This window comes from Myotis myotis, unplaced genomic scaffold (genome assembly GCF_014108235.1).
Source record: "Myotis myotis isolate mMyoMyo1 unplaced genomic scaffold, mMyoMyo1.p scaffold_m19_p_17, whole genome shotgun sequence".
NCBI classification, from domain to species: domain Eukaryota; kingdom Metazoa; phylum Chordata; class Mammalia; order Chiroptera; family Vespertilionidae; genus Myotis; species Myotis myotis.
Window position 1 is genome coordinate 43,750,764 of NW_023416321.1, and position 25,101 is coordinate 43,775,864.

The window sequence follows — 25,101 nt, forward strand, 5'->3', positions numbered from 1 at the left end:
TATTTAATATATTTTATTGATTTTTTACAGAGAAGGAGAGAGAGGGGAAGAGCGTTAGAAACACCGATGAGAGAAACATCAATCAGCTGCCTCCTGCACACCTCTACTGGGGATGTGCCCTCAACCAAGGTACATGCCCTTGACCGGAATTGAACCTAGGACCTTTCAGTCCACAGGCCGACACTCTATCCACTGAGCCAAACCGATTAGGGCTGAGTGGGGGACTTTTGAAATGAGATCTTGATGATGAGAAGGGCTCAACCATGCAAATGGCATAGGAAGATGCGTTCCAGGCAGAGGTCCTGAGGTGGGAATGAGCTTGGCAATCCATGTGCTGGGAGGAGGGGGCTGTGGCCAGAGCTTAGGGAGGAAGTAACCCGCGTTGAAGGCAGAGAGGGAGGTCACGTGCCTTGCAGTGCGACTGAGCTGGTCGGCAGAAAGGAAACTCATTCAGGGAGAGACGCAGAAACAAGAAAAGATCTGAGAGGCCTGCAAACAATCAAAGTATAGTTCCACTCATCCTACAGTCAGCTCCCAGCCCGTCCTGTCCAAGTACAGGAGCCAGAAAGCCCCCTGGGCACTTCAGCTAGGTTTCCTGTCACTGAAACCAGAACAGTTGTGATCATATATCTATAACAGTTTATAGATATATCTGAATATTAAAAATACTGGAAGGAATTACATTGAAATATTAACAATATGTATCTGGGTTACAGAATTCAATATCATCTTTATACATTTTTATATTTCCTTAATTCAGTACATTGAACATAACCTAAAGTGTTTGAAAATTGTGGATTTTCTTTCTGATTGGATTTTCTTGCTTGGCCCTCTTTCATCCAGTGGAGGCCACTATGATAGCATACCAGCATACTTCCCACCCTGGCTGTCCTTCATTCCTGCCCCTGACAAGTTCACGACCAAATGTGAAAACAGTTGCAAAAGCAAATAGGACATCTTTCTAGGTATTTCCATTAGGCTAGAAAAGATCCCCCTCGCTTGTAAATTCCCAGACCCAGGGCACCACCAATTAACGTGGCACAAGGATCTAACCTCTGAATCATGATTTCCTCACTTGCAAAATCACTGATGGTCAGAAGAAACCTTACGTCCACTTTATGCACAATTATGACACAATTTCACTTACCGATTAATGGGCGCCCGTGCTCCCAGTGTACAGATGAAAGCACTGAGGCCTGGGAAGTTTAAGTGACTCGCCAAAGTCAGCGCTTTCAGCCATTTCATTCTACAGCAAATGAAAGTTGGAGCAAAGGACAAGCCCAGATGTGGGCAGAGGCAGCAACTGCACGGGCCACGAGCTTCCTGTCTGAATTCTCTTGGCAGAAAATGCCGCTTTGCTATCAGGACAGGCCAGTGTAGTCAGAACAAGCTCATGGAACAAAGCAGTTTAATTAAAGGAAAAAAATTAGTTGGGTTACAGAGCTGTTCTCTTCACTCCAGGATGGAAATTAATTTATAATAACCTTATCTTTTATTCATGGCAAGCTGCATATTTCAGAGTATGTTGGCATCCTTCTATTTTCCAGTGGAATATGAAATAATTGTGTGTTTCCAATGGGTGCGAGCGGGTTACAGTGCTGAAAGGACACAGCCGAGTCCCGCTGGCCACTCAGGGACGGCTGAGCCGTGGGCAGAAGCGTGGGTTCCTCCTGATGAGTCATGATGTTTAAAATTCCGAGGCCGCGGCAGGCTTCCCAGCAGCCCTTTCAGATTGATCACTCTGGCCCTAACTCCATTAGCGGCGGAGGACAAAGGAAGCCCATTCATTTTCTTCTAACGCCCTCCTTCTCCCTTCTCAGACCAACCTGACGGAGCTGAAGTCCTTTGGCTCTCCACCTCCGGCCGTCAGCAATGTCAGCGCCGCCGTGATGGCGCTCATGGCCCCCGGGGGGAAGGTGCCCAAGGACCGCAGCTGGAAGGCCGCTAAGGTCGCCATGGCCAGAGTGGATGGCTTCCTGGACTCCCTCGTCCGCTTTGACAAAGAGAACATCCATGAGAACTGCCTCAGAGCCATCAGGCCGTACCTGCAGGACCCCGAGTTCAACCCGGAGTTCGTGGCCACCAAGTCCTACGCGGCCGCGGGCCTCTGCTCCTGGGTCATCAACATTGTGAAGTTCTACGAGGTGTTCTGTGATGTGGAGCCCAAGCGCCAGGCGTTGGGCAGAGCCACCTCAGACCTCACCACCGCCCAGGAGAAGCTGGCAGCCATCAAGGCCAAGATCGCTGTAAGTGAGCGGCGCCCTCTGACCCTGCTGGGTACCTCTGGCCCTGCTGGGTGCCACTGACCCTGCTGGGTGCCTCTGACCCTGCTGGGTGCCTCTGACCCTGCTGGGAACTCTAACCCTGCCAGGCACCCTCTGACCCTGCTGGGTGCCTCTGACCCTGCTGGGTGCCACTGACCCTGCTGGGTGCCTCTGGCCCTGCTGGGTGCCTCTGACCCTGCTGGGTGCCTCTGGCCCTGCTGGGTGCCTCTGGCCCTGCTGGGTGCCACTGGCCCTGCTGGGTGCCTCTGGCCCTGCTGGGTGCCTCTGACCCTGCTGGGTGCCTCTGGCCCTGCTGGGTGCCTCTGACCCTGCTGGGTGCCCTCTGACCCTGCTGGGTGCCTCTGGCCCTGCTGGGTGCCTCTGACCCTGCTGGGTGCCTCTGGCCCTGCTGGGTGCCTCTGACCCTGCTGGGTGCCTCTGGCCCTGCTGGGTGCCACTCACCCTGCTGGGTGCCTCTGGCCCTGCTGGGTGCCTCTGACCCTGCTGGGTGCCCTCTGACCCTGCTGGGTGCCACTGACCCTGCCGGGAACCCTCTGACCCTGCTGGGTGCCCTCTGACCCTGCCAGGCATTCTCTGACCCTGCTGGGTGCCTCTGACCCTGCTGGGTGCCTCTGACCCTGCCAGGCATTCTCTGACCCTGCTGGGTGCCCTCTGACCCTGTTGGGTGCCTCTGACCCTGCTGGCCGCCCTCTGACCCCATTGGGCACCCCCTGTACAAGTAGCGCTCTCTGCCACTCCCAGAGCCTAGGACAGGTTGATGTGCAAAATCTCCTGATTTTTCAGTTGAGGCGACTTTTTACATTTTACAAACACTGTATAGTCCAGACAAGACACTAAACCATTGGTTTACACTTTGCCCCTGAAAGTTTTTTTGTTTTTTTTCTCCTTTTCCTCCGAGGAAGGAAAAGATGACATAGAGATGTATAATAGACAAATAGTGTTAGGCATGAAACCAGATGTTTTCTCATTAAGCACACGTGAATTTTGCATGTTTGCACATCTGATAGCTAAGAATAAAAGGTCAAACATTTGAGATTCTATCTCTCTTTGAGATGCAGGCTTTGGCCACCCAACCTCACCTTTTTCACCTTTTACCTTCAGCTCGTGCAGCTGCCCTCCTGCAGCTCGCTCAGCCGCGTGAGCACGTGGCCTGCCGTGTGGGCACGTGGCCTGCCGTGTGGACACATGGCCTGCTCGGCACTGTGCCATCTGCATTGCTCCATGAGAGCTTTTAAAGCAAGTAGTATATTGACCATAAATATAAAACTAATGAGGGTCATTAGTTTTGATTAACCTGTTATTGCTATTTGATTATAAATGCCTCACCCAGCCTGGGGTTAGAGGTGAGGTAGGATTCACACCTATTTGAGATTTCCCTTGGACATTACCTTTGCTGTTAAAATGGATCCTACTGAATTGAGAGGTATGCATGGGAGCCCCATGGGATGGCATAGCAGCTGAAACCCATTGGCAGACCTCACTTCTAACCCAAGCTGTAATAGCTGCTTCTGTGTGATGTCTAGAAAGGTCTTTAAAATGCCCAGACTTCAGTTTCCTGGAGTAAAACAGACACAATAATGTCCCTGCTTCATTCAAGGAGAAAATGCACGTAGGCAGGAGCCCAGAGCCCGGCCCCTTCTGACACAGAGCTGCTGCCATGAGGTGGGTACGGCCACCGAGCCTGCTGGACCCTGCTCCCTGGCCTCCTCCCCAGCTACGTATGCTCTCACACGCACACACAACCCTGGTAATCAGTCACTATCATGACCAAGGTCGAGCCTTCATTTCCACACGTGCATTCCAGGCATATAAGGTTCTCGCTGCACATTTCTCATGCTGATAGAAAGGGTTTTTACAAATGGTGAAAAGGAGGCTTGTAGACCTGCCGCACGCTTCATGTCCTGGGCTTATTGACTGGTGGGTTAAAGGCTATCGCTAAAGGCTAGTTCAAAGATCAGGCAACCAATCTCTAGAAAGAAGAGGCACTTTAGACAAAGCAACTAACCCCTCAATATGTTTGCTTTATAAATCCAGATGTGCACAGGCCAGTTTACTTGAAGCACACCTTCATCACCATAACTACGGCCCTCTTCAAAGAATACCAAATGCAAGCACCATCACGTCCCAGGACTGCTTCTGGGGAAATACCTCCCAGCAATGCCCATATTCTTCAGTCTCTCCCAGAATAGTGTTACAAGAACTGCATTTCAAAGCACTCGTCACTCGAGTTATTTAAAGGAACATTTGGTGCAAAAGGAATGTTTGCAAAATGTTTATACCTTTTCAGTAGCCAACATTCCCATGACAGCCTACTCAACCTATGAATGCAACACAATGTTTTAAAATACTTGGCTACCTTATGAAGGCACTTCTTTCCTGCCAACATATTTTTTAATATATTTTCACTTTTAACAACTGCCTCTCCATCTTTTGCTTATTCACATGACTATCAACACCCCAAGAGTTTGACCACTCCCCCCCCAATAACAGAGGAACTCACTTACACCATCTCTGACATGGGGGCCCAACAAGGGCAAGGACAGTCTTCCCAACGAGCTACCAAGGCCATCGTCAGCCTTCTCCAGTTGCACATCACCCCAAGCCTTATTTTTAGAATTTTAGGATAATTCCACATAAATTGTATATTCAAGATGCTCAAATTTTACAATTACTAGAGTCCCAATGCATGAAATTCGTGCAAGGGGCTTGGCCCTTGCAGCAGCCCCGGCTGCCTCCCAACCCCGCCCCCCACCCACTGGTTGTTCAGGAAGGTCGTTATGCCATCCAGCTAATTAGCATATTAGATCTTTATTATACAGGATACTTTCAATTAATCTATACATGCAATTATAATATATAAAATATGAATAGTGGTGGTTAGCTCTGAGTGGTAGATTTTAGATGGTGCTTATCCATATTTTCTTTTTTTTATAATGAATATGTTGTATATTATTACAACTTATAAAAGTAATAGTAATTAAAATGAGTAAGGCATTTTCATTGGGCCTATCTTCACCATAAGTAAAATATCAAATAGTAGACAAGGGTTTCTAATGAGAAACTACAGTCTTCTGCCCTTTAATTATTTTGTCTGTTTCAACGGGTCGTTGATACCCCTCAGAGCTTGCTACCTAGTGGCTTCAATGCGTTGTATTTGCTCCACAGATAGTGTTTGAAGTGACTTAATTAGTTGCCAACATTTAAAACAATGGGAGCTTCTTGTAAAAATTTGATATCTGGACAGTCTTAAAAGAATAAGATTCCCAAATAGCACTAACTGAACCTGGAGTTAAGTAGTGACCTCCCATTTCAGCAGACAGTTTTGCTATAGTCATTGGACCAGTTTACGTGATCTTCCTGGCCTCTGCTCATTTGAATTTCTGGCTTCTTTCTATGTACTGTGCTGGCATCTCATTTCCTGATGTATCTTGTATAGGCAGCAAACTAGCTGCTAGATGAGACTCTAAGATGTTCATCTCCATGTCTTCCCAAATCATTGTGGCAACTGTGAGTTGGTGTAACCTTTATTTCTTGTTCCATCAGATAGAGTTAGCTTCCTTGGGGCCCTCAGCTTTCAAGATGAAGTCATTGCTCTTTCCTTCAGCGTCCTCCCTACCTTCCAATCCCCAACTCCTGTTATCACTACTTATTATCACTGTTGCTTTTGAATCAGCAAGATTGAAAATATCTGCATTCTATTCTATAACCAAAATGAAGTGTTCCATGCTCTATCCTCTGACTGATTCAAAGAGTTAAAACATCAGTAAATTCTATTTATATTCTGTGAACCTGTTTGTATTGTTCATAGCAAATCTAAGTGGCACGCTAGCATTATATTGCCTTTCTTATACAACCATTTCTACAAGCCTGGAGTTTCTGCTTTTCTTTATCTTTTTTCTCTTCCATTAGTTCCTTTTGCATAGCCTCAATTACTTTTAAACTCTCCATCTAATTCATATTCTACCCGATCATCCTTTGCCTCTAAGACTTTTCTCCCTTATCCCCAACTCAGAGCTCCAGTGTTAATATATTTCACTGCTTTCTTGGGTTGGTTCCAAAGGCTCCTAGACCCCATGCCTTCTCCTTTCTTAATTTCTTCTCTTGTTTTGTGACAGCTCTTTTAAAAGTAACTTTCTTAGAAATGTGAGGTAAGAAGTCAATTTTCTGAATTGCTCTAGTCTGGGATTGTCTTTATTTTTAAACTGAGCTGACAATTTTGCTGAGTATTGAATTCTGAGTTGCTAGTTTTTTCTGCTTAGAACACTGAATACTTTATCCTCATCTGGTGAGAAATCTGATGAACAGACTTATCAATGCACTACGTTTCTCTCTTTCTGGAAGTCTTTCAAATTGTTCTTTATTCTTGGTGTCTGAAACTGTACGTTGACATGCTTAGCTACCATCCCCTTTTTATGATGTAGAGACTTTTCTTCAGTTCTAAAACAAATTATTCTGTATTACTTCTTGGTTAATCTCCCTCCTGTTTCCTTTTTCATTTTATCTTGCTGAACACATATTTATTGAATGTTAGACCTTCTGATGGGGCCCTATTTTCTCTGATCTTTCTATACTTCATGTTTTCTTATACTTTCTAGATTTCCTCAAATTTATCTTTTAAAACTTCCCTTGAATTTGTTATTTTTTTACATTAACAATCATAATTTCCACAACATTGTTGAGTTCTCTGTTCCTTTAACTAGCATCCTTTTCTAGTTTTATGGATGAGACAACCTGAATCTCTCTGAGATGCTAATTGTGACAGATTCTATGCTTTGTTGCTGTTTTTATGCTTGGAACTTATCTTCGTGTTCCAAGGTCATGTTTTTAATTCTTGTGTGACTTAATCTAGGCCTTCATCAAATATCTTCTTGTTCTTTCTTTTGCAAGAGTCATGAGCAAGAGCTGATTGTAGCTGTACAGACAAGGGCGGAGCGGTGGACAGACAGAGCTTGCTCTCCAGATCCCATGAGCTATGCTGGACGCATCCGAACTACCAGAGTGTGTTGTCTTTTCCCTGCCGCTGTCAACTCTCCTGCCTGGTGACATACATGCCTGGTGGCACTGCATACTGAGCATGCAAATAGCGATATCGAGTGGGGAGTTAATAGGCTTCCAATTTATCCTCTTACATTCTTTTTTTCTCTTTATTGTTGAAAGTATCATGTGGGTCCTCCTTTTTTCCTCATTAACCTCTTCCAGGCCGCTCCCATCCTCCCCTCGCCCCCTCTCCTCCTCTTTTCAGCATCACCCTTGATCACACCTGACATTGCCAAGTGCCCAGCGTGCATGGGGCTCTGCAGGGCTGATCAGCCTCCCCCTGGGTGAACGGAGGCTCAGTTCAAGGTTGCCGTTTCTCTGCCCTGCTCAAGCAGTTTCCAGCCCCTGTCAGTGTGGTCTGCATAAAGCTATTGGAATCCTTCACCCTCCAATGGCCCTTCACATTCGCTTGCTGTTATGGGCTTGTGACTTTTTTAATTGCTTCACCATCATTTTAGAAAAGTCTCAGGAAGAAGAAGAATTAAATGAGTGTGGCCAGTCTGCCACCATTAATTGGATGCCTCACCACCTGCTTTTCAAACTGCTTGGCCCTAATTTATTTCTCTTGTAACTTGGTAATGACCAACAGGGCAGCCTGAACCCGGGTTACTGAACAGACTCGGATGCATTTGGAGGTATCTGTCCGTGTGTCTTCGTGTATGCTGATATGTATGCTGGGGGCAACAATATCTAAGAGCTTCAATTCTAAATTCTTAGTACATTTAGAAAAAATTGAAACTGTGTATTTTTTTAATGTCCCCATACTTTGGAGTCATGTAAGAGAATAGATGAGGTTAAGTAACAGTTCATCTGATGCTCCTAGGACCCTACAGCAAGGGGGAGGACTTAGGCAGTGGTTCTCAACCTTCCTAATGCCGTGACCCTTTAATACCATTCCTCATGTTGTGGTGACCCCCAACCATAAAATTATTTTCGTTGCTACTGTTATGAATAGTAATGTAAATATCTGATATGCAGGATGTATTTAGGCGACCCCTGTGAAAGGGTCGTTCGACTGCCAAAGGGGTCATGACCCACAGGTTGAGAACCGCTGAAGGGTGTAGACAGGCCGCCCCACGCACAGCCCCGCTGCAGCAGGCACGGAGTGTGGTCTGCCCAGGCCTCCTGGGGTCTTTCTGACCATTTGCAGGCCTCCAGGCTTCAGGGAGCTTTTGCTTCTAAGGGCAGCCCCTGCAGCTTTCTGGCAGCCATGAGAGCCTATTTTCCAGGACACAAGGAGAAAGAGAACGAACGTGCCTCCTCCGTGTCCATCAGCCCTCCCGGCCCTGGACCAATGACTGGGGAGCTGGTGTAGGAAATCTCAGCTTCTCACTTGGGTCAAGACTGCGCTGGACGCCCTTCCGACCTTCTCCCTCTGGGATCTGGCTGAAGTCTTGCCAGGAACCTGCCTGAGAGCACCCTAATTTGCCTTCCTTTCCTGCCCTGCCCCCAGGGGACTTCCTTAAAGAAGCCTGCTCAGGGATCCTGTCTCAAGCACTGAGGAGATGGGCCCAGGATCACTGACACACCTGTGTTCCTTCCTGAACAGCACCTGGATGAAAACCTGGCCAAGCTCACAGCCAAGTTTGAGAGAGCCACAGCAGACAAACTCAAATGTCAGCAAGAAGCCGAAGCGACCGTGGGCACCATCTCCCTTGCAAATCGCCTGGTGAGTGCGAGCTCAGCGCGGAGCTTTAATTACATTAGCGGAGCTGTCAAGCCCGAGGAGGTGGGAATGGATGAGCCAGTGCGCGCTGCGTGGGCTTGGAGGGAATATTAAAATGTGCTGGAATGCGGGGGCTGCATCCTGAGAAGGGTGTGAATGCACACCCCCGGCTGGTCAACGTTTCCCTGCAGAGATGGTTGGAGAATGGAACACTGGCTCCTTCAGGCAGCCCAGGCGAGACATGCGATGCTTACATATGTGTGTATCGACCAGAGGGAGCGTTAGAGAGCAAAGCCAGCATTTGATAGACAGGCTCTGAAGCTCTTACCTGTGTCCTGTTCAATAATGAGGGGTGAGGACAGGGAACTGAGGCAGAAGCAGAAAAGAATGAGACTTTTTTACCCTGAGCATTTCTGAACATGGCCTTATCTGTATGCACATCACACACACTGACACACACACCATCCACATCACACGCATCACACACATGCATCATGCACCACGCATGTCACACATATATCACACATACACACACATCTCACGCATACTCACACATCACATACACATATCTTACACACATGCATCACACACATACACATGTATCACACACCACACACACATCTCACACATGCATCATATACAAACATACACATGTATCACACATACCACACACACATATCTCACACACATCATACATATGCATCACATGCATACACACATGTATCACGTGCCACACATATATATCGCACACATGCATCACACATACACATGTATCACGCACACATACATACCTCACACACACACGGGCTCTAGCCTTCCTGGAAAAAAATTAATCAGAGGGTCAGAGCACAGTGCTTGTACTATGGTGCCTGTATATCAAATTACTCTAAAATTTAGAGATTTAATAAAATAACCACTTCGTTAAATCTTCCGAGTTTGTGGGTCGGGAACTTGGGCAGATTCAGCCAGCAGGCCATTCTGCTGCAGGTGCCAACGGGGGCCACGTGTGTTATTGAGCCGGTGGCCACGCTGGTCTGGAGGGTATTCAGCGACTTCCTTCATTCACATGTGTCTCCATGTAGCCTCAGGCCTCCCCAGCCTGACATCACACGGTTCCTCAAGGCTCCGGGAGCAAGTGCTCGGGAGCAGGAAGCAGGGGTCCCGTCCCCCAGGCCTGGGCAGAGGCCAGCACAGGCCCCTCCACGGGTCCCACTGCTCACAGCAGCCACGGCTCAGGAGGGCGCAGGCCTAACTCCTGAAGAGAGGCGGGCCGAGGAACTCATGGCCTTTTAAAATGCCTACGGCTCATAGTCCCATCACATGTCAGCTAAGAACCGCAGAGCAGGGTCCACCCGATGTGACTTCCCTGCATTCCCAAGCCTTTGCAGCACCTTCCTCACCAATAAAGGGCTTTTCACTGGACTGCAGCCAGTCTATTTACACAGCAAAGCCAGCTCCCTAGTGTGGGGAGAAAGGAACACAAGAATCAGTGGAGAGAGGCTGCACACAAGCACGTGTCTGCAGTCTATGGCTGAGCCCACTGCCGCTCGGCTGTAAGCAGACCGACCCAGCTGAGCAGCGGGTCAGCGACAGCTCCTGTGCAGGCGTGTGGGACAGGCGTCGCCTCCTTGCGGCCCGGCTTCTGCCCGGTTTCCAGAACCTGCGCAGCCTTCTTGGCCGCTGGAGCATTTTCTGAGCTGGGCCTGTGGGGGGGGCAGTGTGTCAGTGTGTGGGCTCTGGTGCTGCCCTGCCTCCACCAGCCCAGAGGTCCTGCGATCGCCACCTTCCTGGTCTCTTCACTGTGTCATCTAAGCATGGCCTCGGGAATGGTTCGGCTGGCACACCCTGCGATCTCCCCCAGCCTGGCATCCTATGATGCCATCTCCCCAGGAAGAAAAAATAGATGCGTCTAAACACAGAAGCCAAGCTGTACCCTGCACCAAGCAGTTCTCTGTAGAAAGGGTGCCTCTGCTCCCCAGGGGTGCCCCAGACAGCCCACCACCCCAAAGCAGGCCGGGCAGAGTCAGGACCTGCTCCGCAGTCTCGCTCCTTTGTGCACGCCCATCACTCCTTCCAGCTCTGTGTCTAATTACCATGCCTCTCTCCCTGCCCACTGTGAATTATTTATAGCACATGAAATTAATTTTACTTATTTTCATATCCCAGCATTTGGAGAAGAGACAGGAGAGGTGAATAATTTTCTAATATATTTTGCGGACTAGGCACTGTGCTGAGGGATTAGCACGCCTGGTCATGTGCAAGCTTTTCAGCAGCCTGTGAGGAGGGTGGTGTTCATCCTCGTACCTATGAAGGGCAGACCTGGAAGGCTGCATTCAAGGCCTGCCATCGATCCACAGCCCACACAGCTCACAGCTCACAGCACACAGCACACAGCACAGACAGGGGCTTGTTTGCTGAGATGCTTGCTGCAAACCCTCAGGGTCAGAAGGGCCACGGCAACAATGCTCTGGGCGTTCCTCGGGGAAGCGTGCGCTGTGAGCTGCGGGACTGCGCCCGCGGCTCTGTGACAAGCCTTCTCTTCTCTCTGGCCTTTGAAACCGTAGGTGGGAGGACTCGCTTCTGAAAATGTGCGGTGGGCAGAAGCTGTGCAGAACTTCAAGCAGCAGGAAAGCACGCTGTGTGGAGACATTTTGCTCATCACGGCCTTCATTTCCTACCTCGGTTTCTTTACAAAGAAATACCGGCAGAGCCTCATGGACGGGACCTGGAGACCCTACCTGAGCCAGCTGCAAGTACGTGCGGCCAGAATCCCCACTGCCCACAGCAGCCCTGGCACCAATGCATTCACATGGCAATCACCCAAACCTTCTAGTCTAGTGCCCGCTTGCAGACCTTCTCCCACCCCCACCTGAGCACCCGCCATGATGGCTGGGATCCAGGAGGGAGACATACATATGCACCATGTGTCCCCACAGTGCCCTGCATCCCCACCCATGGCCCTCTGGGCGGGTCAGCTGGGGGTATCCTAAGGACAGCAGCTCTCTCCCAACGGGGCCCTCCAGCCCTCCGCCCTCCGTGGGAACTCTGGTCCCCTGCCCAGCAGGCTGCGCCCCCGGCCCTTCAGAACGATCAGCCCTGAGGGGCACCAGCGCCACCTGTGTTCCTTCCGATCTCTCTGCTCTTGAGCCACATGTCTCCGGGCTGCAGGGACCAGCCCCTCCCCAGCTTCTGCACTGCGCCTTGTTCCCGGCCCCGGGCTGCACCATCTGTGCCCCGTGTGCACCGGCTTTATCCTCTCCTGCCATGTGCACGCAGCGGCCTCTTGGTGTGAGGGGTGGATTCCCCCCAGCTCCTCCTCTGCACTGACATGGTGCAGAGGGAATGCTGGTTCCTGGCTGAAGCGGCTCAGGGTTGTGTTGGAGCCTTAGACCAAATAACACCTGATGTGACCTGAGACGTCCACATCCCTCCACCCACATAGCCACGGAGCAGTCCGCGTGCCCTCCGGCCTCGCGGGACAGCTAAGCCCTTCCTGCCCACGTGCAGCAGGCAGCTCCCAGTCCGGGGGGCTGGACTCAGCGCGAAGGTGCGGGCCCACGAGAGGGGCTGCATTCCAGAGCTCACCTGTAGGTGTCGCCTGTGAACACAGAACCCACGTTGTCTAGTGAGGGAGGATTGGTTTCATGCATCAGCTTAGGAAATCTTACCTGATAATTTGTCGAATAGTGCTCTAAAAACTGTTACAGCTCTAGGAAACAAACAAAAATAACGCTATTTATTTACTTGGGCACTTGTAGAAAAGGAAGTTGTTAAAAGGGCGATCGTAGCTGAGCAAAGGAAGATGGTGGCAGCTTCGCGAGGATTTTTCTGGTTGTTTGGGGTTTGTACGCATTTTCGTGCCCCGGACACTGTCAGCAGTCGGGTGAGATCTGCGGATTCCTTCACGCAGCAATAGCTTTCAGTGCATAAGCTAGAAAGCACAGGTTACAAAGGAAGCCGCTTCCACGGAGCCATTTCCGATCCGGGGTAAGACCTCCAGGGGCAGGTCCCTTCAGAAGCTGTTTGATGGCACAGCACTGGCCACTCGCAAACTTAGCAGGTGATTAAAGGAGCGGGCAATGGTTTGCAAAGGTTTTCCCGAGGTAAGAGGGAACACAGACTGCAGAGAAGAGAGAGACGGAGGGGTTCAAAGGGCATGTGTGTGTGAACCTCGAAAACATGCTGCTAAATGAAGGTAGCCAGACACAAAATATCACATAGTGTATGATGCATTTTAAGTGAAATATCCAGACTAAGGAAACCCATCGAGACAGGAAGCGGAAGAGTGGTTGCTAAGAGCTGGGGGTAGGAGAGCATGGGACGTGATTAATAATGGGTATGGGGCTTCCTTTTGGGGCGATGAAAGTGTTTCAGAACCAGAGCTGATGGTTGCACAGCACTGGGATGATTACTTCCATTTTTTAAAAAAGCTATACGTCCCCAATGGAACATATTACTTACACAAGAAGTACACAAGCAGAGAGAGGTCAACAGAGACAGAAAGGCAGGGCTCACACGGGCCGCAGGGAAACTGCTTGCGCGGGGCACGCTCAGGCCTGGAGGTGCACCAGTCTCCCAGGGGCACCAGCAGGGAGTTTGCAGAGTCACACGGTCAGCCCTGGGTGTGGGTGTCCTAGGCTGGGAGCCAGATCAGCAACTCCGGTTCTCAGTACACTGGGCCTCTGTCGGCAAGGGGTGAGGGAGTGAGAGCAGAGAGCGGTCAGTGTTGGCTGCACAGACAGAGAAAGCTCAGTAGGCGTGGAGCCTGGCTTGTGAAACACGCACGAGAAGCACAGACATGCAGTATGTTAGCACACACATGCAGTATGTTAACACGGGTAAGGGCACCTAAGAGGCTATTGATTCAGATACAAATGATTTATGGTAGAAATCTGATTTAGGTGAATAAACTGAAGGGCAAGGGTCACACAGGCTGAATGTCTGCTGTTTTCAACAGTCAACATAAAAAATACTATCAGGACTTCAAAAATCCTGCTGCCAGAAATAATTACACATCCAGGAAAGCACTTTCAAGGAACTAACTCATCATTTTAGGGAACCACTGTGCCTCCACCCCAGCCGAGAAGGCATGCTGCCATTCTGAGTGTAGGGGCGCTTCTTCATCCTCAGGTCCCCATCCCGGTCACCCCCGGCCTGGACCCCCTGAGGATGCTGACGGATGATGCCGACGTGGCTGCATGGCAGAACCAGGGCCTCCCTGCGGACCGCATGTCCGTGGAGAACGCCACCATCCTCGTCACCTGTGAGCGCTGGCCGCTCCTGGTTGACCCTCAGCTGCAAGGCATCAAATGGGTCAAGAACAAATACGGAGAAGACCTCCGGGTCACCCAGATCGGTCGGAAGGGGTAAGTGGCCTGGCACAAAAGGTCCCACTTTTGCCAGTTGTGCAGAGCAAACCAAAGTGTTATGAGCGGACCTTAAGCCCCGGTGGATTCTTTCTACTCTCCTGGTCCCTCCTGGTCTCCCATGTTCCTCCTCCCACTTCAGGACACATCTCAATGCAAGATGCTTGGGTACTGAGTCTCTGGTTTTCTGTCTCATTAGAGATCGCTCGTGTCAGCCTCTCAACCCACTCAGGAGCCCTGGCTCCACTATCCCTGGCCTCCACCCTTGCATCTCCGCTTGAACACTCCCTGACTCCCCAGGCATCATGTTTCACTGTCGGAATCTGTGTTTTACAAAGTCTTCCTCACCTTGAGCCAAAACCTGACCACCTTAGGCCTCTCCTCCCCCGTCCTCCCGCCTCTGCCCCTGAGCCACAGTGAACAAACCTAAACCCTCTTTCTCCTGAGGAGCAACAGGACATTTGCGATTGGATGCATAGCAGCCAGGGAAACTTCAGAGCCCTTTGTGCCTGCCATACGGCTTTGGACCTACAAGACGGGAGTTACTACTACAAGAAGGGATGTGAATACCAGAGAGAATGTCCGTCCAGTACACACCACACTGCACAGGCCCGGGCCTCAGCATCTCTCACCCCATTGCTACATGAGCCCTGTTACAACTTAGCCCTGTATTTTCAATATTCAATTCTTATTCGGTGCCCTAGGATACCTGAGAGAAATAGAGTAGGGCAATGAGGGAGAGGGACAGGGCCCGGGCCATGTATTAGGTGGTTGACATGTGCCATTCTTTGCTGGGGTCCAACCCCAGCAGGTCCAGGGATCCCCAAAGGTGTGGACGGAGTCGGCGAAGAAGGAATGACACGGAGACAGCGTTCAGTTGATCAGCAGCCTAGCCAGGATCTCTAGCCAGGATCTCCAGCCAAGTTCTGTTCAGGATCTCCAGCGAAGTCTGGTTAGGATCTCCAGCCAGGTTCTGTGTCCATGTTCTCTCGCTAGGTTCTCCAGCCAGGTTCTCCAGCCAGGTTCTGTCCAGGTTCTCCAGCCAGGTTCAGTCACCAGGTACTAGTCAGGTTCTCTTGCCATGTTCTATCCAGGTTCTGTAGCCAGGTTCTGTCTCTAGGTTCTGTAGCCAGTTTCTGTCCAGGATCTTTTGCCATGTTCTCTCGCTAGGTTCTGTCTCTAGGTTCTGTTTCCAGTTTCTGTCCAGGATCTTTTGCTATGTTCTCTCCAGTGAAGTTCTTCTGTCTCTAGGTTCTGTGTAGGTTCTGTGTCTAGGTTCTGTGTCCTGTTGTCTTGTTACATCTGTATTTATACCAGTTGATTCCAATCCTATCAATCTCTATTCCAAAGGTTAGGGCGTTTCTTATCTCCATTCCAGGGAGTAAAGATTATGTAGCTTAAGCATGATTGTTCGTAGTTAAAGTGATTAATTACCCGCCTGGCACTTAGTTAAGGGGTTTTATTCCCTCCCTAACTTCAGGGGAAAATCCCTACCTGGGGAAACAACCTTTCTCAGAGAGGTGACCTTGGTTAAAACACATAGTGCCAAGAAGGTGAGCAAACATATTAAGAACAGTATGCCATATATGCCAGGTCCCTGGAAACAGCAAGGATGGACCGGCTCCCGGCAATTCTTGATGGTACAAGTTTTATTTCAAACCAGGGGCCCGATGCACGAAATTCGTGCGAGAGTAGACCTTCCTTCCCCAGGCTGCCGGCACTGGTTTCCCTCAGGCACCCGGGACCTGGGCTTCCCTCGCAGCCTTGGCTTCTTTCAGAAGGTTGTCCAGAAGGAGGTCCGGTCTAATTAGCATATTACACTTTTATTATTATAGATGCTTTTTTAATCCACAACACATATAAGGTTAGTGTTATTGGCACCATTCACATTTGAGGAAATTGAGTTTCACAGAAGTGATTTCCCCAAAAGTACACAGCTTTAAAAGCAATGGAGATTGGTTCCCCCACAGTCATAACAGCATTATTTACAAGAGTCAAAAGGAGGAAGCAATCCACCTGTCCATCAACAGATAAATGGAGAAACAAAATGTAGTATGTACATACGATGGAATATTATTCTGCCTTGAAAAGGGATGAAATTCTGATACATGCTACAACATGGATGAATCTTAACATCCTTAAGGACATCCTGTTAAGTGAAATAAGCCAGCCACAGAAGGACAAATACTGCGTAATTCCACTTATATGAGGTACTTAGAGTGGTCAGGTTCACAGGGGCAGAATTGGTCCCCCAGAGGAGGGGCAGGGGAGATGAGGAGTCATTGTTTAAGGGGGTACAAGGTTTCAGTTTTGCAGGACGAAGAGAGTTCTGGAGAGGAATGGTGGTGATGGTAACACAACAGTGGGAATGTTCTCAATGCCACCGAACTTCACACTTAAAAATGGTGAAGATGGTAGATTTCATGTATATTTTACCACAATTAAAAATTGATTTAAATATTTTTAAATCGATGGAGGCAGTGTTTGAACCAAGGTGATCTCACTTAGAGATCCAAGGTTTATTTACTCAAACACATGGCTTCCAAAGTGAGGTTTGCTGCTCTGACCACTTGTCCCAAACATGCTTGTCCAGAGGTCCAGCTCACCCACGGTTGTTTAAAGCAAACATGCAATGTTGCAAAAATAGTTAAAGCGAATATTGCATACAGAATGGACTCTCTCTTATAGAGCAAACTTTAGTGAGAAATGACATGAGACATTTAATTAAAGTATTCTTTTCTAACTAACCAATAACTGCATTTTAGGGAGGAAAAAAGTTTGTTCTTTTTGCTCATTCCTATTGCCCTAATACCAAAAACAGTGCTTGACACATAGGAAGCCCTCGGTAAACACCTGTTCAAATAATTCTGTTCATGTCCATTAATTACTCTTCTGTTAGATGGTTTTCTAGGTTTGGTATCTAGTATTTGAATGCAAATATTTTATTATATATAATACTAAAGGCCCGGTGCACAAAAATTTGTGCACTTGGGGGGGGGGGGCCCTCAGCCCGGCCTGTGCCCTCTCACAGTCTGGGACCCTTCGGGGTATGTCCACCTGCTGGCTTAGGCCCACTCCCCGGGGGGTTGGGCCTAAACTGGTAGTCAGACATCCCTCTGGCAGCCCAGGAGCCCCCGGGGGATGTCCACTTGCCAGCGGGGAGCAGGTCTAGCTGCAGTCGGACATCCTTAGCACTGCTGAGGAGGTGGGAGAGGCTCCCGCCACCACCGCTGTACTGGCAGCCATCAGCCTGGCTTGTGGCTAAGCAGAGCTCCCCCTGTGGGAGCACACTGACCACCAGGGGCAGCTCCTGCATTGAGCGTCTGCCCCCTGGTGGTCAGTGTGTGTCATAGTGACCAGTGATTCCCAGTCGCTCTGCTGTTAGGGTCAATTTGCATATTACCCTTTTATTATATAGGATAGAGGCCTGGTACATGGGTGGGGCCTGGCTGGTTTGCCCTGAAAGGTGTCCCGGATCAGGATGGGGTTCCTGCTGGGGTGCCTGGCCAGCCTGGGTGAGGGGCTAAGGGCCATTTTCAGACTGGCCACACCCCTTTCAGGCTGGGGGTCTCTGCTGGGGTGCCTGGCCAGGCTGGGTGAGGGGCTGAGGGCCATTTTTAGACTGGCCACACCCCCTTCAGGGTGGGGGTCTCTGCTGGGGTGCCTGGCCAGCCTGGATGAGGGGCTGATGGCTGTTTGCATGCTGGCCACGGCCCCCAGCCACCCAAGCTCCCAGTGGAGGCTGGCTGGAAGCAGGTATCTGGGATTTATTTAGCTTCTTTAATTGAAACTTTGTTGCCTTTTTCGGAGGCCACAGCCGGCCAGGGCAGGTGGGAAGCTTGGCTTCCTCCATCACCGGGGCAACCAAGCCTCCTGCTTGCTTCGTGGCTGCCAGCCGCCATCTTGGTTGGGTTAATTTGCATATAGTCGCTCTGATTGGCTGGTGGGCGTGGCTTGGTCATAGCGAAGGTACGTTCAATTAGCATCTTTGTCTTTTATTAGTGTAGATGTGTTGAGACTATTTAGTATAGTCTCCCTTCATCAGAGGAGTGGGCTGGAACATACTACAGTTTGTTCAGATTTGCACTCATTTCTTCCATTGATCAAGCTTAGAAAAGTTTTTTTCTGTGCATAAATTATGTAAATATTCACCTTGAATTTTTAGTTTTTTAATGGTTTTTTTACACTGAAATCCAAGCATCTGAAATGTATTTTAGGGGATTATATAAAGTATAGATCTAATTTTTATTTTTGAAGTGGTTAGCCATTTTCCAATACCATTTACAAGATTCTCCATCCTTTCCCCCATTTAATTAGAGGTGACATTTTACTCTATGTTAAATTTTCTTATTAAATGGATCTTTATTCCTTTCTACTCATATAATAATATACCAGCCTTTAATTATTTAGTTTTATATTTAGTAACATTTATTATGATATTTCTCATTATATATATATATATATATATATATATTTGCAGTAAAAGAAAAAAGGTTGTACAAAAAAAATCACAAAGACAAAAAATAAAATCCTGTAATTCATTATTCACAGAAAAAGATTGCTAACTTTTTGGTATATGATATCCTTTTAGACTTTTTTCTACATATCTGTATTGTTTAAGTCATATAAAATATTTCAGTATTAGCTTATATGAGTCCCTCCTCTTCTTCTTCACTATAATGTTTTTAAAATATTTTTATTGATTTTTTAAATATATTTGTATTGGTTCCAGAGAGAAGGAAGAGGGAGAGAAAGATAGAAACATCAATGATGAGCCCTGACCGGTTCGGCTCAGTGGATAGAGCGTCGCCCTGCAGGCTGAAGGGTCCCAGGTTCGATTCCGGCCAAGGGCATGTACCTTGGTTGCGGGCACATCCCCAGTCGATGTTTCTAACTCTCTATCCCTCTCCCTTCCTTTCTGTGAAAAATCAATAAAATATACTTAAAAAAAAAAAAGAAACATCAATGATGAGAATCATTGATTGTCTGCATCTGCATGCCCCCTAATGGGGATCGAGCCCACAACCCAGGCATGTGCCCTGACCTGGAATCAAACCTTTCAGTGCACAGGATAACACCCAACCAACCAAGCCACACCAGCCAGGGCCAATTATATAAAAATTGCTATAGACGAATATTTAATGATGTGGGAAAATGTTTACAATGCATTTCATGTACAAAACCGGGTTATAAAACAAATATGCTTTATAACTCTAATAATAAATATAAATGCAAATATAAGTAATTATGTATCTAATATAAAATAAATAGAAATAGTGATAATAAACTTGAAAATATATGATATCAAAACATGTAGTGACACCAAATTTAAATGAAAGGTGGGAAAGTTATAGTTAATTTTCACATTTTTATTTTGAAATTGTCCCCTATTTCTAAAACTATATAAGAAAAAAATGTGGCCACAGAAATCATCCCAGGTAGGTTGCTTCCAAGTTCATCCCTGAGCTTCAGAGCCTCCACTGTCTTGTTGAATTTCCTCTGAATCTGTATCTGGCCACAGGCTCATTCTACTACTGACTTTCTCCCCAGCTACCTCCAAACCATAGAGCAAGCCCTGGAAGCTGGCGACGTGGTGCTGATTGAAAACCTGGAGGAGTCCATTGATCCTGTTCTGGGACCACTGCTCGGGAGAGAAGTCATTAAAAAAGGACGGTGAGACTCAGCTGGGTTGCCCATCCTTTGAGAGCTGGCTCACAGCCGGGTAGGACGGTGGGCAGCGCTGCTCTCCTTAGAACACGCTCTCCCCAGCTTGTGTGGCGTGTCTCCCACAGCATGCACACTCCTCTTTCCTCCAGCAGAGGAGTGATCAGCTGCCTCACATCCTAGAGAAAGTTTCTAGAGTAACTTTGCTTCCATCCATCAATGTCCTCCTTGGCTTCCTTCTAAATAGCCATAGTGCACTATTTTGGAGGAACTTTAGAAGGAAAGTGGCCAAAAAGCAGGCTGACTTTAAGGCTGAGCATTTTACCCAAGCCAGGCCTCCGAGTTCTGAGAACTCACCTCTTTGTCACTGTGATGAGCCCCGGTTGCTCTGAGTGCTGATAGCTAATTAGCGTGTGGCAGAAGCAGGAGGAAAGAGAAGGGCAGCCGGCTCCTGGGAGAGGGAAGGGTGATTATCATGATGCCTCACCCAGTGTCCAAGACGAAAGTCGCCTTTACATGTCCTCGGGATGTGCTCGTTAAGTTAATTAACCATTTTTCTCCATGCACGTCATTCTCCGTCAGCCATAGACATAAGTAAGCCCTATTGCCAGCCTGTAAGGTACCTTTGTGCAAACTAAAAAGGTGCCCCTTCCTGCAAACACTTTACTGCCATCTGCTGGAGACGTTCCGTAATGTGTCGCTGGCTCTCCCCACATTTTTGCATGATGCAGAATCAAACATGGTGGCCGTGGGGAAAGTCTATCACCCTCCATCCCTGTTTCCCACGTTAGGGAAACAAGGATCCCAGGACTCACACTAGCCATGCGAGGGAATCTACCTGAATATGGCAATATTCTTTGCTATGATCTTCAAACAAATCTAGAATTCTGTCTCTGAGGGAATCTCACAGGAAGGCACCCACCTTTACCCGAGCCTTTCCGTTCCAGGTTCATTAAAATCGGAGACAAAGAGTGTGAATACAATCCCAAGTTCCGGCTCATACTTCACACCAAGCTGGCCAATCCTCACTACCAGCCGGAGCTGCAGGCTCAGGCCACCCTCATCAACTTCACTGTGACCAGGGATGGCCTGGAGGACCAGCTGCTGGCCGCTGTGGTCAGCATGGAGAGGCCAGACCTGGAGCAGCTGAAGGTGCGTCCAGGATCTGCCGAGAAAGGGAGGCAGACAACGCGCTGTCACTAGATCCTGCAGGGCCCCCCTCCCTGGGGGAAGTATGTGGGCTATTTTCTCTGGAGCTGAGCAGCCAGGGCTCTGCTAGACTGAGGAGCGCCAACACTTCTAGCCACCTGGAACACCAGGGAGGGGAGACAGAGGCTAGAGTGAGCTGAAGAACCGAGGCAGACACAGACACTCATCACAGGGCCTTGGAGGGCTATGAACTTGCATGGCCAGCCATGAAGGCCTCCTGTCACACATGTTCTCATGCCTGTGTCACAACTAAGCAGGGTTCAATTTTGCAAGGGCATTAAAAACAGGTGGCTCATCCACCATAGGATAGTGTCTTAGCTCAAGCTTCTGTAATAAAACACATACATTTATTTTCTCACAGTCCTGGAAGCTGTAAGTCCAAGATAGGGGACCACATGTTTGGTGTCCGGAGAGACCTTCCTTCCTGGCTTGGAGATGGCCACCATGTCACTGTGCACTCCCAGGCCTCCTCCTTGTGTGCAGAGAGAGAACCTCGCTGGTGTCTCTGTTTATAAGGACACCACTCCCATCAGACCAGAGCCCCACCCTATCAACCTCATTGAACCTTATTCAACCCCTTAAAGGCCCATTTCCAATATGAGGGGAAGGGCTTCAACATGATTTATTAAGGACACAATTCAGTCCACAGCAAGTAACATCCCTGTTTTGCACTCTCTAGGCCAGATTAGACTATAAATGCACGTCCAAAATGACAGTGTATGTGAGATTGACGCCGAGGCACCCGGCGTCCACGTCCTGCGAGCATGCCTTTACTGAGCACACACCCACAGAGCCCAACTCCAAAGCAGGCAAGAGCACAGGCGCTCAGGTTCAGCAGGTCAAAAGCAACACCATGTCCCTGCCCTCACAGGCTTACGGTCTAGTGGAGGGACACAGAAAATAAGAATGTAAACAAAAAGTATATGCCATGTCAGGTGGTGATGAGAATCTTAGAGAGCCCTGGACTAATTTAAACTGGGGAAGTCAGAAAAAGGTTCCATGAGGGGGTGGCATCTGAGCTAATTCCTAATTATTTAAAATATATTTTTATTAAAAAAAATAAAAATAAAAATAAATAAATAAAATAAAATATATTTTTATTGATTTCAGAGAGGAAGGAGAGAGAGAGAAACCTCAATGATGAGAGAGAATCATTGATCAGCTGCCTCCTGCACACCCCACACTGGGGATCAAACCTGCAATCCGGGCATGTGCCCTGATGGGGAATCGAACCGTGACCACCTGGTCCAACCACTGAGCTACGCCAGCTGGGCCCTCATTAATTTTAAAGACCCTGGCACAGAGCATTCCCTGCAGAGAACAGCAAATCCTGGTTGTAAACTGGGATTGAGGAATGTGTTTTGTAAGAAGCAGAAGGTGAGCAGGGTGGCCATGGCTCGAGCCTCCAACAGGAAGATTGTTCTATCATGGATCCAAAAGCAATTACCCCAGCTGTGCGCGGGCAGAGAAGCCGCAGCTGCCTGAGGTTATGGCCCCACCTGAAAGAGAGTGTCCAGAGCTGTAGGATAGGAACCTAACAATCCGAGAGGGAAGATGAGGTGAGATCTGCTTGGACACCAGCAACCCCCAGCAGCCTTGAGGCGAGCTCCTGCAATGATCCTGTCTAAATTGTGTAAGACAGTTTCTGTTGACTTTTTTTCCAAAAAAAGTATCCATAGGAGACCTATTTTCTGGGAGCAGTAAAGTGGTGATAGAGAGGACCCTCTGGAGAGCTAACACTTGACCCTACCTTCTAACTATTCACAAAAATAGGTTCTGTTTCGTGAACAGACTGTTGGCATTGTGCGCAGCATTGCACAGCACTCCCAGGCGTAGGGACTGGGACTAACCCAGCCCCGGTTCCTAAAGGTCTACAGGGGTCATTAGCCTCAGGTCACATGACTAGGCAGTGGTGCAGTTGGGATTCAGCTGAGTTGCTCATCTCATCTGCTTATGGTCTCAATCATTCTGCTATTTTGCCTTCAGTTTGCATCTCTAAGAGAAGGGACCCTGGCCCCATAAATGTTTACTTTTTCAGATCTATCCCGAGAGTAGGATGCCCTCAGCTTCTATATGTGACTCCCCCTCACTTGATATTTGCAGTCGGATCTCACGAAACAGCAGAATGGCTTCAAAATCACCCTGAAAACACTGGAAGACAGCCTGCTGTCTCGCCTCTCCTCGGCCTCTGGGAACTTCCTGGGAGACACGGCCTTGGTGGAGAACCTGGAGGTCACCAAGCAGACTGCGGCGGAAGTCGAGGAAAAGGTGAAACTACCCTGGCAGCCTGAGCTGGGGAGCAAATGCCCCCCTCCCAGACCCTGCATTCAACTTTTAGGTAAAAGAAGCCAGACTAACAGATGGCTTTCCTGTCTTCCCAAGTTTCTCCTAGAAAATCAAACGACAGGATTCCTGAAATGACTGGCTCACGTTCTGTATTGTGGAGTTCCCACCTCCTGGGAATTGCTTTTGACAAGTCACCTCCACAAATGTGTGATGAGCAGTTAAGCCTGTGCAGTAGTCTGTGCAGGGCCTGGGAGCTCAAACTTAACTCCTCGGTGAGCTTGTAGAATTGCCGGAAGGTAAGGGATCACACTGCTGTAAGACTTGGCTGGTTCAGGCATGATCGCACCTGGAGGAAACCCCAGCCTGCAAAAATCTCACATGTCTGACTTTAATGAGAGAACGTCACTGGCTTCCCAGGAAGCTCAGCTCTCAAAAGCTGTACCACCCTGCAAACAACTTGGGGTACAGCTTTCTCCCCTTCTTTCACAACATTTGGGAGGCTTTTATTTTCCCTTGTGGGGGACTAGCAGACATGACTTCCGAGGGCCAAACTCCCCCGCCCATTCCCAGCAGGCTGCGAACCTACACAGTTCTTCCCTCATTTTCAGCTCTGCTCTTGAATCAGAAGAGTATTTAAGATTCTGGTCTGAGCCCTAGCCGGTTTGGCTCAGTGGACCAAAGGGTCCTGGGTTCGATTCTGGTCAAGGGCATGTACCTCGGTGGCAGGTTCCTCCCCAGCCAGGGCCCTGGGCACATGCAGGAGGCAACTAATCGATGTGTTTTTCATCGATATTTCTGTCTTTCCTTCTCTTGTCCACTCTCTCTAAAAATCAATGAAAAAATATCCTCGGGTGAATATTAAAAAAAAAAAACAATACTGGTCTGAGTTGGTTAAGTGTGTCTGTAACAGTGTCCAGGAACAATACACCTTTGAGGGTATACACTTATTGTCAGATTATTGGGATTTCTCCAAATATAAAGACTCTGTTCCAGGTAGAAACAAGGTAGGAAAAATGAAGAATGCCCTGGCCCATGTGGCTGGTTGGGGGTAGTCCCATGCTCCAAAAGGATGCTGGTTCAATTCCTGGTTAGGGTATGTGCCTGGGATGTGGGTTTGAGCCCTCATAGGGGCTGTGCAGAAGGTAGCTGACACATGTTTCGCTCTCACATCAATCATTCTCTCTCTTCCTCTCCCTCTCTCTCTAAAAATCAATATTTTTAATCTTAAAAAAAAAAAGCAAAGAAGGAGAGCAAGCATGGGCAGGGCAGACAAACCAGCTCATGCCATCCTGGGATAACAGACAGCTGAGGTTTGAGTGAGAGACTGAAGGGAGGAAGGTCCAGCCTCACTTGTCTCTGTGACTCTGGTGTGACCACCAGGTTTTGCGCGTGGTTCACTATGGCCTCCGTAAATGTAGAGAGGGGCATGCAAAGTGTACACAGTACTTACAGCAGAAGTTCCACTGCCTGGGGCAGAAGAGATGAGAGGACACTTTCCAACCCACTTTGAGGGAGTAGGTCAGAGGTGGAATTAACCATGTTAATATCTCTTCCTTCTGCCTCATTCCTTCTTTCTTTTCTTTTATTT

The 25,101-nt window shown here is 48.5% G+C and overlaps 1 protein-coding gene across 1 annotated transcript in view; it reads left to right on the forward strand.

The window, feature by feature from the left end:
• The window catches only part of DNAH9 (dynein axonemal heavy chain 9), a 351,242-nt gene that overhangs the window by 253,395 nt on the left and 72,746 nt on the right, over positions 1-25,101 (forward strand). Inside the window, exons 50-56 of the mRNA XM_036342089.1 lie at positions 1,821-2,246; positions 8,872-8,991; positions 11,553-11,741; positions 14,119-14,354; positions 19,905-20,027; positions 20,966-21,170; positions 23,331-23,495. Of these exons, the coding sequence (XP_036197982.1) occupies positions 1,821-2,246; positions 8,872-8,991; positions 11,553-11,741; positions 14,119-14,354; positions 19,905-20,027; positions 20,966-21,170; positions 23,331-23,495 (1,464 nt within the window). The remainder of the gene's footprint in view (positions 1-1,820; positions 2,247-8,871; positions 8,992-11,552; positions 11,742-14,118; positions 14,355-19,904; positions 20,028-20,965; positions 21,171-23,330; positions 23,496-25,101) is intronic.